This window comes from Tauraco erythrolophus, unplaced genomic scaffold (assembly GCF_009769465.1).
Source record: "Tauraco erythrolophus isolate bTauEry1 unplaced genomic scaffold, bTauEry1.pri scaffold_48_arrow_ctg1, whole genome shotgun sequence".
Taxonomy (NCBI): domain Eukaryota; kingdom Metazoa; phylum Chordata; class Aves; order Musophagiformes; family Musophagidae; genus Tauraco; species Tauraco erythrolophus.
Genome location: NW_028238617.1, coordinates 392,053 through 412,365, shown reverse-complemented (window position 1 = coordinate 412,365; position 20,313 = coordinate 392,053). Strand labels below are relative to the sequence as shown.

The 20,313-nt window shown below is 48.7% G+C and overlaps 1 protein-coding gene and 1 pseudogene across 1 annotated transcript; both read right to left on the bottom strand.

Moving 5' to 3' along the window:
* Nucleotides 1-1,343: 1,343 nt before the first annotated feature.
* On the bottom strand, nt 1,344-5,675 carry LOC147525931 (keratin, type II cytoskeletal cochleal-like; annotated as a pseudogene).
* A 5,850-nt stretch (nt 5,676-11,525) lies between these two features.
* On the bottom strand, nt 11,526-18,961 carry LOC104380784 (keratin, type II cytoskeletal 75). The gene is made up of 10 exons (XM_086630749.1): nt 18,953-18,961; nt 17,799-18,245; nt 17,185-17,393; nt 14,442-14,502; nt 13,670-13,765; nt 13,315-13,479; nt 12,822-12,947; nt 12,467-12,687; nt 12,151-12,185; nt 11,526-11,731 (listed from the first exon to the last, which is right to left on the bottom strand). The coding sequence occupies exons 1-10, from the start codon at nt 18,959-18,961 to the stop codon at nt 11,526-11,528; spliced, it is 1,575 nt and encodes a 524-aa protein (XP_086486875.1).
* Between the last annotated feature and the right edge of the window lie 1,352 nt (nt 18,962-20,313).

The window sequence follows — 20,313 nt, the reverse complement described above, 5'->3', positions numbered from 1 at the left end:
CATCATGTCTGTGCACTGGAGGAGCAGGAACTTCCATCACTTGGTATTTTTAACCCAGTTATCTTTGCAGCCAGGTGGTTCCTTAATACGTGTGCTGTGCTGACTGCGCACTGCCTCGTTAAAGTAGCACTGCTGTCCAGGCTTTGCTGGACCTACACCACGCAGGAGGAACACACAACATTTGGGAAGAGCCAATTTGTAAACCTACAGCATAAGGTAACGACAAGAGCAAGTTTCATAACAGTAGTGAAAGTTTCAGGGAATAAGCAATGTGGACTGGACTGAAAGCTTTGAAATCCCCCCGTTTTCCATGTGTGGTGCTGCTGCTGGTAGGAACTGGTGGAGTGAGGTCCCTCCTTTCAAATGCTTGAGTTCTTTTTAGAATTTCGACCTGTAGCAGGTTGTAGAGGACATGAGTTTGACATTGGAGCTCTTCCCACTCACAGCACTATATCCTCCCATGGTGGTACAAGGAGCACAGATGTTTCCAGAGCTGATGATGATGCTTTTGCCACAGACGACTCCTCCATTCACTACACCCCTGGTTCTGAGTAGGGATCTGCTGCTGGAAGAGTAGCTGCCACTAAAGCATGGGGCACTGTTGCATGTGATTCTTCCTGGGAATTGGCACACAACTGCAAAGAAAATATTTCAGCTGGAGATTTCCATCCTACAGAGTAGGTCCAGGGGGACTGGTAGGAATAGGGATTTGTTTGGTACTTACAAATACTCACAGGGCAGCCACTGTGTATGCCCAGCCTTAGGGGTGTGGGGAAAGGGAAGATGTGAAAAAATGAGGTCCATGTTTAGAGTGTGTCCCTATAACTGGAGGTTTGGAGCTGTGGGAAGCTGCTGGCAGGCCAGGCAAGTGCTTTGGACCTACCATGAGTCAACGGCTCAGCTCCTCCGTGTGAGGAAGTTTTCTTGAGTCCCGTGCCATGCCCAGGCAGCAAAAGGGTTTGCTTTGGCTCTGTGTGTGCGAGTGGGAACGAGTCCTGGCTGAGGGCTTTCCCTCTGTCCCCTTGGTTAGATCGGTGTGAATAGATACCCAGGCGTTGCGGCTGGGGTGGCGAAGGTGGCCAGGCATGACTGTGCCGAGTCTTTGGCTTGAGACGTGAGGCTACACAAGACATCGTCTTTGTTGATGCAAGATCTTCCATTTGAGGGAAAATTGTAAGTGCCTGAGTGCTTTAGGAGCTTTTGACGTTTGGGTCCATAAATGCTGGAAAGTGCTTTGGAAAGCGTCGCTCCCTAGGACATAAGGTCTCAGTAGGATTTACTGCAACTACAAAGGTGATGGCTCATCAGGCAGGCTGTGAAAGGTAGTTGTGGGGTTGGATGTGTTAATGTTTCTTCCTTGCAAGCATCTTGCAGGGTTGTACCAGCACCCACCTGCTCTCCTCGCCCTCCAGCAGCTTCCCGTAGGTGGTGATCCTGATGTCCAGGGCCAGCTTGACATTGATGAGCTCCTGATACCCACAGACCATGTCCTACTTCACCTTCTGCAGGGATACCTTCAGCTCGGAGAGTTTGAACTTTGCATCCTTGACAACTGCTTCCCGATGCTCCTCAGCTTCAGCAATGGCTCCTTCCAGTTTGTATCTCTGCAGGTAGGAGACTTTCATTGCTGTCACTTATTTGCATGTGCTTTGAACAGTTCAGAGCCTTTGAATCTGCCTGTCTGTGTGTTCATCCGCCTGCACGTTGTTGTATTTTCAGACTGCAGGACTCTATTGAATGTAGTTCAGCTTTAGTCATAATATACCGTAGAGAATGCTGAGGGACTCAATGACTTTTTTACCTCAGTCTTCACTGCAGAGTGCTCCAGCCACACTGGCCAAGTGGCAGAAGGCAAAGGCAGGGACTGAGAGAGTGAAGAACCTCCCAGTATAGGAGAAGATCAGGTTCAAGACCATCTAAGGAGCCTGAAGGTGGACAAGTCCGTGGGACTTGATGAAGTGCATCTGCGGGTCCTGAGGGAACTGGCAGATGAAGTTGCTAAGCCACTATCCATCATATTTCAGAAGTTGTGGCAGTCTGGTGAAGTTCCCACCAACTAGAAAAGGAGAAACATAACGTTCACTTTTAAAAAAGGAAAAAAGGAAGACCTAGGGAGCTACAGGCCAGTCAGTCTCACCTCTGTGCCTGGCAAGATCATGGAGCAGATCCTCCTGGCGACTATGCCAAGGCACATGGTAAAAAAAAAAAGGGGGTGGTTGGTGGCAGCCAACATGGCTTCACTAAGGGCAAATCCTGCCTGACTAATTTGGTGACCTTCTATGCTGAGGTTACAGCATTGATGGATAGGAGAAGAGCAACTGACATCATCTACCTGGACTTGTGCAAAGCATTTGATACTGTCCCACACCACATCCTTGTCTCTAAACTGGAACGACATGGATTTGACGGATGGACCACTCAGTGGATAAGGAATTGGCTGGATGGTCGCACTCAAAGTGTTGCGGTCAATGGCTCAATGTTCAAGTGGAGGCCAGTGATGAGTGGTGTTCCTCAGGGGTCAGTACTGGGGCCGGTGCTGCTTAACATCTTTGTTGGTGACATGGACATTGGATCAAGTGCACCCTCAGTGAGTTTGCTGAGGACACCAACTGTGTGGTGTGGTGGACACACTGGAGGGAAGGGATGCCATGGCAGGGATGCCATGCCAGATGCCAGACCTGGACAGGCTGGAGAGGTGGGCCTGTGAGAACCTCATGAAGTTCAACAAGGCCAAGTGCAAGATCCTGCGCATGGGTCAGGGCAATCCCAAGCACAAGCACAGGCTGGGCAGAGAATGGATCGAGAGCAGCCCTGAGGAGAAGGACTTGGGGGTGTTGGTTGATGAGAAGCTCGAAATGAGCCGGCACCGTGTGCTGGCAGCCCAGAAAGCCACCCGTGTCCTGGGCTGCGCCCAGAGCAGCGTGGGCAGCAGGGCGAGGGGGAGGATTCTGCCCCTCTGCTCTGCTCTCATGAGACTTGCCCTGCAGTGCTGCGTTCAGCTCTGGGTCCCCAATATCAGAAGGACATGATGTTGGAGCGAGTCTAGAGGAGACCACAAAGATGATGGGAGGGCTGGAGCACCTCTGCTATGGAGACAGGCTGGGAGAGTTGGGACTGTTCAGCCTGGAGAAGAGAAGGCTCTGGGGACACCTCAGAGCAGCCTTCCAGTACCTAAAGGGCCTACAGGTAAGCTAGAGAGGGGCTTTGGACATGGGCATGGACTGACAGGACACGGGGCAATGGCTTTATATGGAAAGAGGGGAGATTTCCATGAGATCTAAGGAAGAAATTCTTCCCTCTGAGGGTGATGAGGCACTGGGACAGGTTGCCCAGAGCAGCTGTGGCTGCCCCATCCCTGGAAGTGTTCAAGGCCAGGTTGGATGAGGCTTTGAGCAACCTGGTGTAGTGGAGAGTGTCCCTGCCCATGGCAGGGGAGTTGGAACTGGGTGATCTTGAAGATCCCTTCCAACCCAAACCATTCTGTTTCTATGATTTGCTTCTGTACTCTGAATTACAGGCAAGTCTTAGAGTTGAGCAGCTGACATGTATTTCATCAAAACTGGCTTTATTACTCCCTTGCTCTAGTGGAGGAGTTTTGGAAAGCCACAACCTTGGAATTGCGATTGGCGCATTGTTGCCCCTGAGTCATCCTTACCTGGGCTTTGGTGTTTTCACATTCTCCAGTCAGTCTCTGAATCACGCGATTCAGCTGCACGTCACTCTTGGTGTTACCCAAGCTGTCGTCGTGTTTGCCAGTGGCTTCTCTCGGTTCCTCATACTGAGGTGAGAGAAAACACGACGAAAATAAATACCAGAGTGAGGAGATGAGTCAGTAATTAAACCTACTCCGTGTGTGTTGGGCTGCGGTCCTGAATCTTGAGTTTTAAGACAAAAACCTTTGTCACCGGGGGACACGAATGACTCATTTGCTCGGTAGCAGCTCCATGTGTGTTAACGAAGGATGTATTACACGTCGAGAAAACACAGCAGATCGCTAAGAAAACAGACCTTTAAAAAGCCCATTCAACCCATACTAGGAAAGCTGAAGCAGCAGAGCCCTTAGCAGACGTGGGGCATGACTGCTTTTGAGAGTGTCCATCATGACTCACCTTGCTCTAGTCCCATGGCTCTGCATCAGCCCCACTTCTTTTGGCCATGTCATCGTATTGAGCTTTGATGTCAGCGGTGATGTTGTCCATGTCCAGGCTTCAGCAGTTGTCCATTTGCACAATAACAGAGGTGTCCAATGGATGCTTGGAGCTGAGTGATTTCTCAGTCGTCTGCACCAGAAGTGCTTTCCCTCTGGATCACAGAATCATGGAATGGTTTGGGTGGAATGGTTTGGGTGGGAAGGGACCTCAAAGATCACCCAGTTCCAACCCCCCTGCCATGGGCAGGGACACCCTCCACTACACCAGGCTGCCCAAAGCCCCATCCAACCTGGCCTTGAACACTTCCAGGGATGAGGCAGCCACAGCTTCAAGGGGATGTGGTGTGCTCCATGTACCGTGACTTCAGGCTAAGGCCTGATTTAGTCTCTCTGGCTTCCACCTTCACCATCAAGTTGAAGTAGATTCCTGAGGATCTTGCCTGTGCAGTTCAAGAGTACACCTCTGAAATCTGGAGCAATCAACTGATGTATACATGAAACACCAAAAGTCTCCATGATCTTTAGTGATGGGTTGTGGGAGCCGAACTCCACAGACCCCCTAAGAGGCATGGGTGGAGGAAAAGGGGGCGGAAAAGGAGAAGCCATTACCACTTTGTACAGGCTCCTCAGGCAGTTTATCTCTTGGATGAGGGACTCCACCTTGGCTTCCAGCTCAGCTTCGTTCACACAGGTGCAATCCATGTCCTGAAGTGCGTCAAGGGTTTATGAAACGAAAAGGCAAACTGCTCAGTGCCAGCAGGTGATGAGATTACAAACTCATCGGGCTGCTCTTTTGAAGGACATAAATTTTAGGGTTAAATTGTTGCACTTTCTTATCCTCTTAGGCAGAGACAAAAAAGTCTCTAGACATAGAGAAGAGAAGGAAAGATTTTGGCCCATTGGGGTATACAAGCATCCCAAATGAACAAGCTTAGTCAAAACTGCCTCACTTAAGGTGGGATTCAACGCTCTGAATTAAATCTTCCCAAAAGTTGGCCTTTAGGTCCCTCTAGAGTCTCTGGAGAGCGAGAGGCAGTCTCCCTCTCTTTCCGGCAATGTTGGCTGCGGTTCATATTAAAAGCCTGGAATAAGTGTTTAAGTTGGTTTGAAATGCTCTTACCTTTTTGAGCATAACAAACTTGTTCTCCACGTTTGCTAGTGGGTTTTCCCTTCACACCTGTCAGGAGAAGAAAAAAGATCACTTTTTTCCTCGTTATTCAACTTCAGCGAGAACATGAATTTAATCTTCCTGTACCACCTCCAAACGCTCAACCTCAGCATGGAAGCCAAGTGCTGATACAAGTCACGTGTACATCTGGAGGAGATCTTGCATCTTGTGTGGCCTTTGCCGTCCAAAAACTAGTTCTAGCCCTGGTTTTTGAGCTTTCGTCTTTTTTAAACTTACTTTTATTTTGTAATCTTCCATGATATTCTGCATGGTGCTCAGTTCTGGTTCCAGCTTGGCTCTGTTCCTTCCCAGTACATACAGCTGCCTCTTCGAGATGCCAATATGAGTTTCAAACATTGGCTCACTGTTGCTCCTCTAACACTTTTGTTCCTGTAGGAATCCCTGTTTGGTGTCCAGCACCTTGTTCTGTTGCTTCAGGAACGGGACTTGAAATCCAGAAGTAAAGCATTTAAAGTACACTGATTCGTTGTACTGGTGAGACAGAAATGGACAATTACAGTCCCAGAATTGGGAAACTGAGAGATAAAACTTAGTTATTTGAGATAGTGCCAGGTGAGTGGAGAAAGCATGTGTTTGTGATCTGTTGAACAGCGTCTTCTCATGAGAAGGTTCTTCAGAAAAATGTCTTGGTGGTTCTTATGTGAAAAGTACCAAGTTAGACTCAGCACCAGAGTGGGGTAAATCAGAGGCACTTTCACTGAAGTTAGGGCTCAATATAAAAATGAGGCATTAGAGAATCAGCTTTTCTGCCTATAACAGCAGAGCTTGATTGTCATCTGCAATAAGAGTGCTCTACTCCACTCTTGGAGCACGAAAATACCTTCTCGCCTCCACTGAAGGCTCCTTTTTAGTCTGAAGTGGTGCAAAATGTCCTCTTCATACAACCCAAACATGTTCTTACTGCAAAGTCAGGCTGCGAGTTGGTGGCTGTTTGTTGTGGTTTTAGGCCGATCCGGCAACTGAACTCCACGCAGCTGCTCTCTCACTCCAGTAAAGTGGAGAGGAGAAAAATATAATAAAAGGACTGAGGGTCGAGACAAGAACAGAGGGAGCACCCACCAACCATGGTCCCGGGCAAAACAGACTGGGCTTTCTTAAAGCAAAACAATTTATTGACGGTTACTTAAAAGGACAAAGGGAAACAAAACTGGTTACTTGAGAGGGTAAAAAGAAACAAAGCCAGATCTTAAAACCGACGCCTTCCTTCCCCCTCCCCCTTTTTCATTTTCCTCCCGGCTCTACCTCCTCCCCCCAGTGGCACAGGAGGACAGGGACTGGGGGAGTGCAGGTCAGTTCATCCATGTTGTTACTGCTGCTCCTTTCTTAAAGGAGAAGGAGTCCTTACACCCTTTTCCCTGCTCCAGTGGATCCCCTACTCACGAGGAAAAATCCACAAACTTCTCCAGCATGAGTCCCACCCGCAGGATGCAATCCTTCCCCACAGATTGCTCTGGTGTGGGCTTTACCACAGTCTCGGGTACTTAGGGAGCTGTAGCCACTCGCTCCGGCGTGGGTCATCACGCAGACTCCAGATGCCTCTCTGCCGTGTCATGCACCCCAACACGACCATCCTCAGGCTCAGGCATCTTCTCCCCACGAGCTGCGAGTGGGTCTCTGCTCCACCGAGGCCGTCCTGGTTGCAGGGGGCCGCCTGCCATCTCACCACCAGCTGCAGGGGAAACTCGGCTCCGGCACCTCCTCCCGCTCCATCCTCACTGACCTGCTGTCGATGCGGCTGTTTCTCTCAGATCTCAGTCCTCTCCAGGTGAACTCAGCCCAGTGGGCACCCTGGGAGTGGGGTGCCCCCGAGTTCCCCAGCCGGCTCTGCCGCTGCCATTCTCCGTGGGCGGCGCCGGCCCGACGCAGGCAGCTGCCCGGCCGGGAGCCAGGGAGCGGGGGCAGTGCCCTCCTCCCTTCTCTCCTTGCTCCTGGGCGAAGCAGCTTTTTTTTTTTTTTTTCCGGTTCCTTTGTCCCAACTTAAATAGGGCAATTCGCAGAGGCGCCGATTGGCTCAACCCCGGGGGGGATGGGAGTCCGATCTGGTGGCTAGAACCAGGTCTGACCTGGTTCCAAAACCAGGGAGGTCACAGGGAGCAAAGCCCCTCTCCTGCCACCAGAACCCCACACACATCAAACCATGACACTGTTGCTCGTGAGCAGGTTGGCAGAGGGATTCCTCGTCTCAGACACGCTGTACAGCAGCTCCTTACGGCTCTGCAGCTGCAGTGCCTCGGCTGGGCATCGCTGCTCCGGCCGCGCCGCTGAAAATGCTGGTTTGTTTATGAGGGTCTCGATCTGCTCCTTTTCTTGGTACCTCACAGACTGGAGGTTTGGGTCCATCTAGAGCTTGAGCAGCCAGAGAAGATGCTTGTTGACTGTGACCTTGGCAGTGGGTGCAGACCCCCAGGGCTCCACTGGCCCTGCAGCCAAAGCACCTCCAGAGCCCAGCCATGTGCTTGACGAGCTGTAACCATATCACAGTAGGTGATGGCCACTGGTGGCTAGCTTGGGATGGCAGCCTGCATTGCCACCATGGCTTCTGCTGCCGAAGCATCCCGGCCTGGGGTACCCCACACTACCACCTCCCCAGCATGGGACAGTGCTGACAGTGCCTCTTCACACTTCTTGGGATCACAGCGGAGCAAGAGCCGAAACTCCCCATGCCCCCAACTCCGGGGCAGACATGGTAACGTTGGCAAGATGTCGAGATCAGCTCAAAGGGGAATGAAGGCAGAGGGAGAAGCTGAACACAGGGGCAGGAGGCAATGCACACGAGGGAACTTGGCCAGAAGCCCTCTGCAATAAGAAGCAGAGCTTTCACACTCGTATTCCCAGGAAAACAGGCTTTGGCTGCACAACCAACCCCAAAAGACTATTTTAAAAGCTGTGTATGAGCTTATGTTGTTTGGCAATATCCCACTCATCTCTCTTGCTGAATAGTGACCTGAGCCACTTTTAAGTGCACACTTTAGTTCAGTTATGGGCTGCGTTTCTAGTCTGAATGGGAGGGAATCCCTGTTCCCATAAAAACTGCGTTTGCAAACCTCCCTTTTCTTATAGTACGCTTGAAAGAGAGAAGCAGAACCAATCTTTTAATGTTTGCAGGGCACTGGGAGCGAGGGAAGGAGTGTTGCTTTGTTTTACACGTGGGAAAAGAAGCAGCTGAGTTAAACTCTTGGGAATATTCTGGGGATCCAAACGCTGGGGCTGATTTGGTTTGGTATTACATTAGCCTTTAGCCAGAGCTGCATCTTTTGTAAGCCTAATTCTGTAATTGACTTCTTTCTTTCTTTTGTTTGACCTCTGTAATTTTGCTGGCCTCAAGAGAACAATCTTTTAATTCCCTTGGGACTGGAGATGGACCTGTGCAAGCGTATTTCTTGACGCTGGGGCTCTGCTGGTCAGTAGCTACAAGCAGAAAACAGGTGCAGCAGAGAGGGGTGTGAGAGCAAGAGAAAACTCTGAGAGATTTTTCCAGCTCAGACCTTTGTACAAGCAGGAGAAATCCAAACGTTGAATAAATCGAGGTGATGGTGGAGTGAGTGCACTGATCCTGCAAAGAGAAATTCAGTCTGGTTTGCTGCTCTGTCTCTCAAGCTGCCTGCGTGCTTCCCTCCTCCGCTGAGCGCCGTGTAGGGGGAGTCTGGTTTTCCCCCTGGCTTTGGGAGGAGTGTGCCTGACACCAGTCCGATAGACTGACACCTCTCGTCTTACTGCTTGCAGAAGTGTCCTCCGTGGGGAACAGCTTGCAGGAGAACTGAGTTTGGTCATTTCTTTCTGATGAAATTGTTTGGCAAATTCCTGTAAGTTTGGCATATATATATATGTACTTATTTTTCAGCAAAGGAGGTGGGTTCAGAGGGATAAAGATGCCAAAAAGGCAGATGAGTCCTGGAAAATGAAGGTGATTTTCAGTCCCATCTTTGCTGAAATATCAAGCTGACTGTGTGCCACGGGTGGGAACCCTCTTAATTCTTTTGCTTCCAGTGGGATAACACTGAGGGCATAGCCCTGAAAATCTCAGCCTTTTCTAAAGCTGCATTTGCTTTTATGTGATTTTCTTGGCATTCATCATGGCCTGAGAACATGTTCTGCTCCATGAAGAGGGTCAGAGAGCAGTTCATGCATGCAAGCCTGACAGTTTTAGGGTAGAGCTGTGTGGGAGTTGTAGGTGCTTTTTGTGACTCAGGCTAAAAGGAGTTCAGAGAGCTCAGCATCTTTCATGTTTGGGCCCTGGATGCTGGAGAACAGCTGCTGCATGTGATAGTTCCATGAAACGGAAGAAGTCTTGTTGACTTCTTTTCTCACGTTCTCTCTCTTGGGTTTTTAATTACAGACCTGAGCAGAGCTCAGTGCTGCCAGCTTGTCTGAGCCAGCCCAGCTTCGATCTGCTGACCCAACAGAAACCTCAGCTCGGGAGCATCTCACTGCCCTGGGATCGCATCCTTGTTTAGCACTGAGCCTGGTGGCTCTGTTGGCTGCTCCAGAGAGGGGATGGAGATAAATCCCTCCTGTTTTCACAAGCTTCAGGTCTGGAATGAGCCTTTCCGGAAGTTTAGCTCTAATGCCTGGGATTTATCTTTCCTGACTTTAAACCACCTTTTGGAGCGCTCCTGCAATGCAGACATCTTCAGCCAACTGCCTAGAGCGCTTTCAGTCCCACGGAGGGAGGGAGGTGTTACTGGGGAACAAATCGTTTGACCCAAAATTATCTATTTCTGTCCTTTGACTGGCTTGGATGCAGGCGTTTATGGCCAGGTGAAACCAGCCCCACCTTCTGGTCTTGCTCTGTTGGCTGTGCAATTTGGACAACCTCCCAAAATGCTTGGGCATTGCTGCTCTGTGACCCCTGTCTCTGATACTCGTAATGTTCCCCCTCATCTCTGGGACTGAGAGGAGGAGGAGGAGGAGATAACAAGCCTCTGAGTCGCAGTGAGCGCCTATGGCAAATCTTTTAAACCTTATCCTAAAATTATTCTAAAATTTCATAATGGCACAGAAACCCCATGTTGCTCATGGCAAGTTTGATTGCAGTTTATTTAAGAAATTCCATAAAGCTCATACAGTTCAATGGGAGCAGAAGGTGAGAGGAAATGAGTGAGTTACATTTTGGCACATAATTCTCCAACCCTCTTTGCCTTTATCTCCCTTTCATAAAAAAGAAGGGGAAAAAAAAGCGCTAAGAACAGAGGCATTAAATCAGAGATGTTTTTCCAGATTATGTAGAATTTATGTTGCCAAAGCCTGCTGTTCCTCCTTTTGGTTTTTCCTATATTTTTAACCCCTGTCTCTACTTCTTTAGGCTCACTCTGGCTGGTGGAAAGGAGAATGGTTTGCTGCTGGGACAAGGTCTGGTGATCTGTAGGTTATGTGGTCGTTCAGCTTAAATTACAGGTACTGGGTGGGTGAGGAATTAGACATTATAGAGAGCCAACCCCTTTCACCTACGGAAAATGAGGGCTGCATTTTTGGATGTAAGCAGAGCTGGAGAGCCCTGGAGTGAAATGGCAGCAATGCAAGAGGAATTGGGAAACAGAGTTGACAGGCACTTCATTTTCCATTCTTCAGGCCTTTGGGGAGAGCGAGCGCAGCGGTGGGGAGCAGGGTTGTTTAGAAGAGAGCACCAGAGGCTGTGGTCTCCACACACCTCCTGGTTTCAGTGGCAAGCAGGTGAAGGAACACGTTCTGCTGTCGTGTACGCTGGTGTCACTCCAAGTCCTGCATCTACTCTGGGTTTGCATCAGACACTGGAGCAAAAGGGAGCCCTGGGAAGCTGCAAGCTGAGCTCTAATGATGGCACCCAGTAATGGGAAGGCTGATTACTCATTGACGAGCAGCGCTGGGCTACTGGTCAGCTGCGTGAGACTTTATGCAGAGGAATTAATTGGACTTGGAAAGACATCTCTCCCAGGCCAATAAGTAGTGCTGGGAATGTGTTTTCCCCTAATGGAAAAGTGATATGGCCAGGTTGGATGAGGCTTTGGGCAACCTGGTGTAGTGGAGGATTTCCCTGCCCATGGCAGGGGGGTTGGAACTAGATGATCTTTGAGGTCCCTTCCAACCCAAACCATTCTATGATTCTATGATTCTATGATAAGCTTTGGATGGTGTTAATAGGCTTTGTGCTGGCAGCAGGAGGTGGTGCTCAGCCTCTTCTGCTCCAGATGAGCTGGATGCTGCTGCGTCTTAGCTCCGATAGCTCTTCTTGGTGGTGCTTTTCGATACAAACCTCATGCTCGAGCTGCTTCCCGCACCAGAGCAGAATCCTCCGGCCAGGCAGCTCCCGCTGCTGGAGCCAGCACTGCTCCCACCCATGCTGAGCCTGTTGCTGAAGCCTGATCCCAGCCCCAGCGTGTTTCCACCTCCATAGCTGCTCCCAGATGAGACCACGGCTGTGATGGGAAACCATGGGCAGAGGATTAGTTCATTTGGAATAGTACGAAGGAATTTCAGCCTTTATTTTCACACATTCATGGTTTTTCTTGGACAGTCTACTACTGCCCGTATTTCACAGATCTGATTTTCTGGCTTTTCTTCCTATCCTGTAGCAGAGCTGGCCTTAGGCATCTGAGTTTCCTAGGGACAACCTCAATGTACAAAATCTTTCCATTTCAGAGAAAAGATGTATCAGGCTCTTTGGCCTCCCCAGTCCCGCAGAGCACTGCAAAACCCTTAAGTATACTCCTTTTTTTTGGTATTGGTGACTACTAGCTGCACAGCTCATTTTCCTTGTCTTATCCTGAGTTCCAGGTACATTTAAGGAATAACTCTGTGAGTACTCAATCTATTGTTTACAAGCCAGATTACTTACAAATATTCACTGCACCAACACCTTCTCCAGCCAACCTGGAAGAAAGAGGACAAAGAAGGAATGGCTCATTATTTAGGACAATTTCAAGCAACAGTTTGGCACCAGAGATGTTGGACAACAGAATGGTCTGGGGTGTTAAGATCTGATGATGAGCATTCAACAGGAATTGAAATGACACCTGCGAGTGTGTGGGATAGGGGTGTATTTTCTCTGCAAGTTTTTGTGGCCCGTCCCTCTCTTGTTGCAGGGCAAATGTGAAACAATCTATGGGTTTGGACGTTGTTTGGTTCTGAATAATGGAGAGAGAGTCACCCACCTGCTTTCCTCGCCCTCCAACAGCTTCCTGTAGGTCGCGATCTCGATGTCCAGGGCCAGCTTGACGTTCATGAGCTCCTGGTACTCACGGAGCTGCCGGGCCAGGTCTGCCTTTGCCTTCTGTAGAGCGTCTTCCAGCGTGGCCAGTTTGGCCCTGGCATCCTTGAGCGCCAGCTCACCGCGCTGCTCAGCATCTGCAATGGCCGTCTGCAAACTGGAGCACTGCGAGAAGTGGAAATAGGTCTAATGACTGCTTGGTGGATTTGGACCTCGATTTCCAGAAGTCCTTGCAAGGGTACAGCAAGGTAGTGGAGATGCAGGTGCCCTCACACTTGGAGGAGTCCTGTGCACCATACCTCTTTCTTTACACTGTCAATTTCCGAGTGGAGCCGCTGGATCATGCGGTGCATCTCTGAGATCTCCATCTTGGTATTGTGGAGGTCGTCCCCGTGCCGGCCAGCCGTGAGCTGCAGCTCCTCGTACTGAGGTGAGTGGGGAGATGGGACACCAGGGCACAGTCAGATCTGGACAGGAGCTTGGACTCATTGGCAGAGATTGACCCTCTCTGACTCTCTCTTGACCGAGTCTTCTGTGTCTTTCTGTATTCAGTCCAAGCTCTTCCTCATGAGCATATTTCCTTCCTCCCTCTATCTCCTTATGCTCTTCTCTCTCTCATCAAAATGACATTTTCACACATCCAAGAAACTACATGAAATCCTATCCAAATCGATTCGATTTTACACCCTACTGCCCTCTCCTCTCCGCTTGCGCTCTCCAGTATAAAATAGCCTTTGGGAAATGCTGAACAAAAATTTTCCTAGCTCACCTGATTTACTTTCACATCCTCACCTTGCTCTGGTACCAAGACTCGGCCTCTGCCCGGCTCCGGTTCGCGATGTCCTCATACTGTGCTTTGACCTCTGCGATGATGCTGTTGAGGTCCAGGTTTCGGTTGTTGTCCATGGACAGGACCACGGAGGTGTCGGAGATCTGTGACTGCATCTGAGACAGCTCCTGTACGTGAAACAAATTCATCCTCATGCTCAGACATTTCACTGTTGTGCTTGTCCCAGAGATGATGTGTGGTAGAGGGGTAGGAGTGAGGAGGAGCTGCAGTTCAGCCATCTCTCTCAGGCTGGTTCCATCCTGTTGGTACCAGGAAAAGGGGGAAATAGCAGAACTGGGAAATACAGGAGATTCTTACTGCTTCGTAGAGGGCTCGCAGGAAGTTAATCTCATCTGTCAGTGCCTCCACCTTGGTCCCCAGGTCCACCTTGTTCACGTAGGCAGCATCTGCATCCTGGAACCACAACAACAGAGGCGGTGAACTAAACCTTGCCTGTCTGCATCCTTGTGCAAAGGCAGTCGTCGTTTAATACAGACCTTTGGAGACAAACCAGAACTGAAGACTTTCTTGACCTATGTGCGTTTAAACAGAGCCAAGAAGGAACTGATTTCTTCCCTTCACCTTGTTGGGTTTTTTTTTGAGAGGTGCAGGGGGGTGATGTCCGTAGATCTAAGCAATTTTTGCCATGTCAGAAACCACTGGATTTCCCATGTTTTGCCAGTGCACAGACAGATATTTTTGACAATGCTTGACATAGTGGAAGTTTCTTGTTGTGTCTCCTGCAGGTGGGACCAGGGGAGCTGTGGTGGGTGGGAATGAATACAGAAAGGCTGCAGAAGTGGCAGAGCATCTCGTGGAGTGACTACGAGGTATGGATGACCCAGACCTGATTGGGTACCTGGGGGACCAGGACTCATCTGAATTTTGGATGAGGGGCCTAAACCAAGAACGAGCTATTGCCAAGGATTGACACACTGGCACAATTGGCTGTTTCTGCTTCAAGGAGGGATGACTACACCTTTGCTAAGTGCTTTGCCCAGCTTGGCACTGCTGGATAAAAGGGGTTATTTGCATTCAAATGCATTTTGCCTTTAAAAAGCGTGTCCCTTTTTTGTTGTTGGCGCCTCACCTTCTTCAGCAGCACAAAGTCATTCTCCGCAGTCGCGCGCTTGTTGATCTCCTCTTCGTACCTGTTGGGAAGGGAAGATGAAGGTGCCTTCACAGCTTCCATACTGCAACCCACCCCATCTGCCATGGGCGTATGGAAGTCCCTCCTCCACGCATTCCGTGCAGAGTCCTTGTGGAGAGACTAAAGAGTGGGTTCCCAGGGGCATTTAGCACTGATGCGTAGATCTTTGGAGACAACAACAAAAACAGCTGCCTGACGATGCACATCTGTCCTTGCTATATCGGTGCATATATTATACGTAGCATTATTAGAGAGAGAGAGAGATCACCGATCATGGTAGAAAGACAGCACCCTTGGGCTAGGTGGTGGGAGGAGGCCATCTGGAAAAGCTGCAGGCCTTCATTAAAGGCACGTTTTATCCTCCCAGAAGTTTTTGCTGTGAATGGCAGCCTTGTACTCTGTAAATTTTCTCAGGCCGGGAGGGCTGGGTGGAGCCGTAGCTGAGCTCATCGCCACCACACCTGGTTAGTCAGAAACGCCGGGATCTCTGACGCCGGCTCCCGCGGTGGCCTCGGGAGCGCTGGGGATGGCCTGGGAGGAGGGAGGACGACAGCCTGGGCAAGGAGAGCCGAGGTCTGGATCAGCAGCAGCGCACAGTCCCGCTCTTGGGAAGGTATAAAAACCAGCAGTAGCCGTGGACTGATGCCCGGCTCAAATGAAATGATTACGTGGGGGAGATGAAAGGCAGGAGTTCAAAGGAAGGAGTCCCTGCAGCTAATAAAAGGTTAGCCTTTCATGACCCTTTCATGAGGGAAGATTTCTTCACATCAGGAATATCCAATCCTTAAAATAATTTGCATTAAGTAAAGTCCCAGCCTGTATATAGATTTGTGGCTCTCTCAGCTCTTAGCCACGTAGAAGAGGAAAACTAATTTGGCATACGTCTAATTTCTAATTGCCCTGTGGATTAGTATTTGACTCAGAAGAGCAAAGCATTAGGAAGAATACTTTGGCTCCACAAAGTTTAAAACAAATAAAGGTAAGAAGAACAAATTCCTAGGCAGTGAGACCAGAAGCAGTGACGTCCTTTTGGTAGGTATAGGTGTTGTTGCCACCACACAAGAGGATGGTCCCTGCCAAGCAGTGCGTATGACGTAACTGAGCTTTTGCCTGAAGATTCCCTGATCTGGAGCCAGAAGGAATATTTGCCACTTTCTCAGATACAGAGGATTAAAGTCTGAACCTCTTCTATGATGTAACTTTTGGTTGCTAATGGATTTCTTGTCTGAAGTCGTGGTGCACCCGGGGTCTTTTCTCAGCTCAGCAATGGCTGTTGCTGCTTTGCTCCTGCAAACTGTGCTAACGTTAGACGTTGCTTTTCAAAATTTAAAATTGCTTTCACCATGGATCTGTGAGGAGAATAGAAGGAGGAAACTCTCTGACCCAGTTAATCAATAGCAGTATTGTGCTTATGGCTGGGATTCGTCTCAACTCAGCTACCTGGAACTTGGGTATTTCGGCTAAGCTCTGTTCTTTGGGTTTCTTCTCTAGCTGATGGAGAAAGGTGTTTACCTCCAGAATGTCATTTGTCCTGTCCTAAAATGAGGTGAGGAAATCTGGGTGACTGATTTGTAGCAGACCCTGAGGTCTTAAATGGCCAAACTTACACAGGACAGATTTTTTTTTCTGTTAAATGTTTCCTTACTGAAGGCATAGAGAACCATAAAAACCAAGTCTCAGAGTAGACCATGGATCATGATTTCTCTTCCCCAAGGCAGTCCTTTCTATTCCACTGCTACTTTTGGGCCAGAGGCACTGTTGGTAAAGGTGGCACAAAGTGTCAGACACATGATCTCCCAAGAAAGGGAGAGCAGAGGGTTTTTGGCAGAATGTGCGTGTCCTGGTTTTGAGTTGCAGCCTGCACCCAGCTCTCCTCTCTTGTTTTTCTGGTTCAAGATTGACAGTTTAAGCTCCTCACTTATTCATGTCCATTAAACAGTGCAACTCTCGTGGGCATGGTAGCAGACACTAATGCTTGATAGATGTTTTTCCAAAGTGTAAAGACTGGATGAGAGAGGGGAACACCTCCTACTAACAGCCTAAAGCGTTAATGAGCTGAGCTGAAACCCCTGCCCAAGGTTTCAGGGAATTTTCATGGGATAGAAGTTAACTCCTGATTTTCAGAAGGGCTAGAACTACCCAATACATCGATATTAAGAGATATTATAATATTTTTTTTTTAAATAAAGAAAAATAAAACCAAACAAAAAAACCCTGAAGAACAACACTTAAGCACATACTTAAAATTAATCTTTCTTTTCAGACAGTTTTTCTTTCCTGGAAAGGAACCCACATCACTAAGAAATGTGAATGTTCAGGGTGTTCAGGTTTCATCCTGGTCTCTGTTAAAATGACTACACAGGAGCTGAAACCATTTGTAAAGCTTAAGATTCTGGACAGTCTAAGCTTTTAAGAAGCTGCTCCCAAACTCCTGTGGATGTCTGACCATTTGAGCCTTTAAAAAAAGTTCACCTGTCGCTGCAAAAAAATGCATATGTCACCCAACAGGTAGAGTGCCGCTGCTGACGTGCGTACGGCAGCTAAAGTGAGGGGAACCACGTCTCTCTAGTCCCTTCTGAGGTCTTGCAATCTTGGGGCTCTCTTGGGTCTTCTAACTCGTCCATGAAGAAGAAAGAGTGAAGAAAAAATGGACAAGTTTCTTTTTCGTGTGTGTGTTGCTTACCTGATCTTGAAGTCTTCAACTGCGTCCTGCATAGCCTTCAGCTCTGAGCTGAGCCGCAGCCGGTCCCCTCCTAGAGCCTCGAGCTGTCTCCTCATGTTGCTTATGTACCCATCAAACATAGGCTCAAGGTTATTTTTCACAATTTTTTGGTCTTTCAAGAGGGTCCATTTGGTCTCCAGTACTTTATTTTGTTGCTCCAGGAACCGCACCTAAAACCCGTCAGAACAATTTAAATCATTTGGGACCATCAACTTAAAACCTGCCTCATTTTTCTTGAGATGGGGGCTTTAATGCGAGGGGTCTTTTGTTGTTATGTAATTTAAAATGGGCTTTAGATGAGCATGTCATTGAAAGTTCATTGATAGGAAGACTTGGAAGACAGGAGCAATATTAAACTGCAAAGAAACCCAGAAAAATAATTTGCAACATATCCAGACTGTCTATAGAGCTCCGACAAAACGAAGCTGTATTTATGGTGGGAACAAGCTGAACAAAATCCTTAACTCTGTGCATTAAGGATTTAGGAGTAAGTTTATGATTTTGAGAGCAATCCTGGTCCCACTCTACCGACAATGACAAATGTGCCAGGCTGGATGAAGTGGATCATGTCTTACCTTGTCGATGAAGGAGGCAAACTTGTTGTTGAGGGATTTGATCTGGTCCTTCTCCTCCTGCCGCACTCTCTGGATGTTGGGGTCAATCTCCAAGTTAAGAGGTACCAAGAGGTTTTGGTTGACCATAACCTCTTGAATACCTCCAGGGCCACATCCTCCTCCAAATCCAAACCCGGTTCCACCAACTCTATATGCCAGCCCACTATGACCTGACCCATAACTGTATCCTGGTCTAGCAGAACAATACCCTCTGCTCATGGAAATCCTCTTGCTCGCCCCTAGATTGTGAAGGCTCCTGCTGCCAAAACCACCGCTGATCTGTCCCACACCTCCACCGCTGCTGCGGGACATGGACATGGAGCTGAAGCTGCTTCGGTTAACAGGCATAGTGGCAGAAGTGGCACTGAAATTCTTAGTGAGTCCTCCTGACCTAACGCCAACTGACTTCTGTGCAATCGTTCACCCGTGGCGAGAGCAGAGGACAATGAGGTGAGACGGCAGATGAGTACAAGTCTTTGGGAGTTTGGATCAGGAGTCCCCTCTGCCTTTTATCCTTTCGGAGAGCTGGGCTTGTCCGCAGAGGACCGCAGCTCAGTTGGCTGAGCTAATCAGTTTGGTATGCTGGCACGTGGCCACCTTTCCCAATCCGTTAATCACCAGACTTGCCAATGCAATGGGCTGGCAACTGTCAGGCTCGTAAAGCCAAACAAATTTTCTAACCGGTATTTTTCAGAGCGGGGATTACTGGTGGGGGAAAAAAAAAATTATGTCCAGAAGTTCCCTTTGGACTTGCTTTTAACTTGGTTAATGGTGTCAGTGTCCATTTAGTTTAAAGCTGATGAGACTGAAGTTGCCACAAGAGGGAATCCAGAGATGTTAAAAATGCCAGTTTGATGTGCTTTGCTGAAGAAAAAAACGATTTTCCTCCCTGAATGACAGCCATCATGGGGTAGGAGCAACCTGTCCTGATCTAGGCAAGGAGTTAGATGTCTTGGTCTGCGCTCTTCATCATTGCAGGCAACGCTTCATCTGCACAGAGGTGCTTCTGGGGAAGGTGATAATTTGGGAGGCACCTGTGCCTTTCCGTTGGCTACAAAGAGAGCCTGGATGCTTTGCTTAGCCGAAATGCTGAATGATGAGATAGCTAAAAGTACCTGGATCATGGAATCATAGAATCATAGAATGGTTTGGGTTGGAAGGGACCTCAAAGATCATCCAGTTCCAACCCCCCTACCATGGGCAGGGAAACCCTCCACTACACCAGGTTGCCCAAAGCCTCATCCAACCTGGCCTTGAACACTTCCAGGGATGAGGCATCTACAACATGGTCTACATGGTCACCAGAGAGAGAACAGCCTGACTTGTAGAAGTCCAGGTCATCAGATGCCTGTTTGATGCTGGACAGTGTTTAAACCAAATACGGGTTGTGCTGGTGTCAGTAGAAACATGGTCTGGAGATGCCAGAGAAAGACGGGCAGGTGTTGAAGTGGACAAGCCGTTTCCTTTCAGGTGGTGTGTTGTTGTGCTCAGATCTCGAGGACCGATGAGGCGCTGGGGTTTGTTGTATCGCCGTCTCTTCGGGGAGTCAGCGTGCACTCAGTGTGCACCACGTTTGCCCCTGGTGCTTCAGTCACTCGGCGCGGCTGTGTCGGGGGCTGAACCAGGACAATCTGTGGTGGTAACCTCAGCACAGTCCTTTTCATTCTTCCTCTGAGCTTCGGTGCTTTTGTAGTTTGTCTCTTGTTTCTGCTCTTCAGGAGATCAGAGAAGGGGAACTAAGCCTTCCTTACCCTCGGGGTCTTTAACTGTCTCACAGCCTGGCTGGGGACATTATTCTTCCCAGGGAGGGTGAGTTTGGGGGTTTAATGGGTGTTTTCCACTTCTAATTGTGGTAATTGCAGTGATGCCATTTTATTAGCGCCTGCAGCTAGTGCACAAAATACTTGCTTTCTTGGGAAAAACTAGATTTATATCCCTACGTGACTCATCACATAAAACCTTGAAAGATTACAGAGGTTTGGGCGTGATCAAGGTGCCATGAAAGTGCTGAGATGCCGTAATGCAGAAATTAAGACAGAAGGACATTTTCTCTAGTGCCTACTAGGGAGAGTAGATATTTTCTCATCCTGTGGAGGATAGTGATGCTAAAAACCCCATTGCTCACACAGATGAGAAAGGAACATCCAACTGCTCCATTCCTGTTGGATATAAGAAGTGTCCGTGGGGTTGCAGTGAGTGCAGAGGAAGAGTCTCATCTCTTGTGTGTGGATTTTATTTACCTTCAGCTCTACTCTGCTCTGTCAACCACTCTGTTCCCCAAGGTCTTATAAAGTAATTGGAATTAAAAGGAAGCCGTGACAGAATTAATTCCACGTGCCTTTTATTAGACAAACACTGGGAAATGAGGATTTCAAAGAGTCAAAGAGCAAACAGAAGCAAGGCATGTTTTATATAAATAAGGACAGACAGCTTTGGCTTCCAAATCTTTTGTGAGTAAGAGGGTACGGATTGCACA

What these genes read in the sequence shown, in the direction of transcription:
- LOC104380784 (XM_086630749.1), bottom strand. An exon ending in TTGCCTCCTTCATCGACAAG is followed by an intron (nt 17,394 to 17,798) that starts GTAAGACATGAT and finishes GACGGGTTTTAG; the next exon opens with GTGCGGTTCCTGGAGCAACA. An exon ending in TGTTGGTGCAGTGAATATTT is followed by an intron (nt 11,732 to 12,150) that starts GTAAGTAATCTG and finishes TTCCCATCACAG; the next exon opens with CCGTGGTCTCATCTGGGAGC.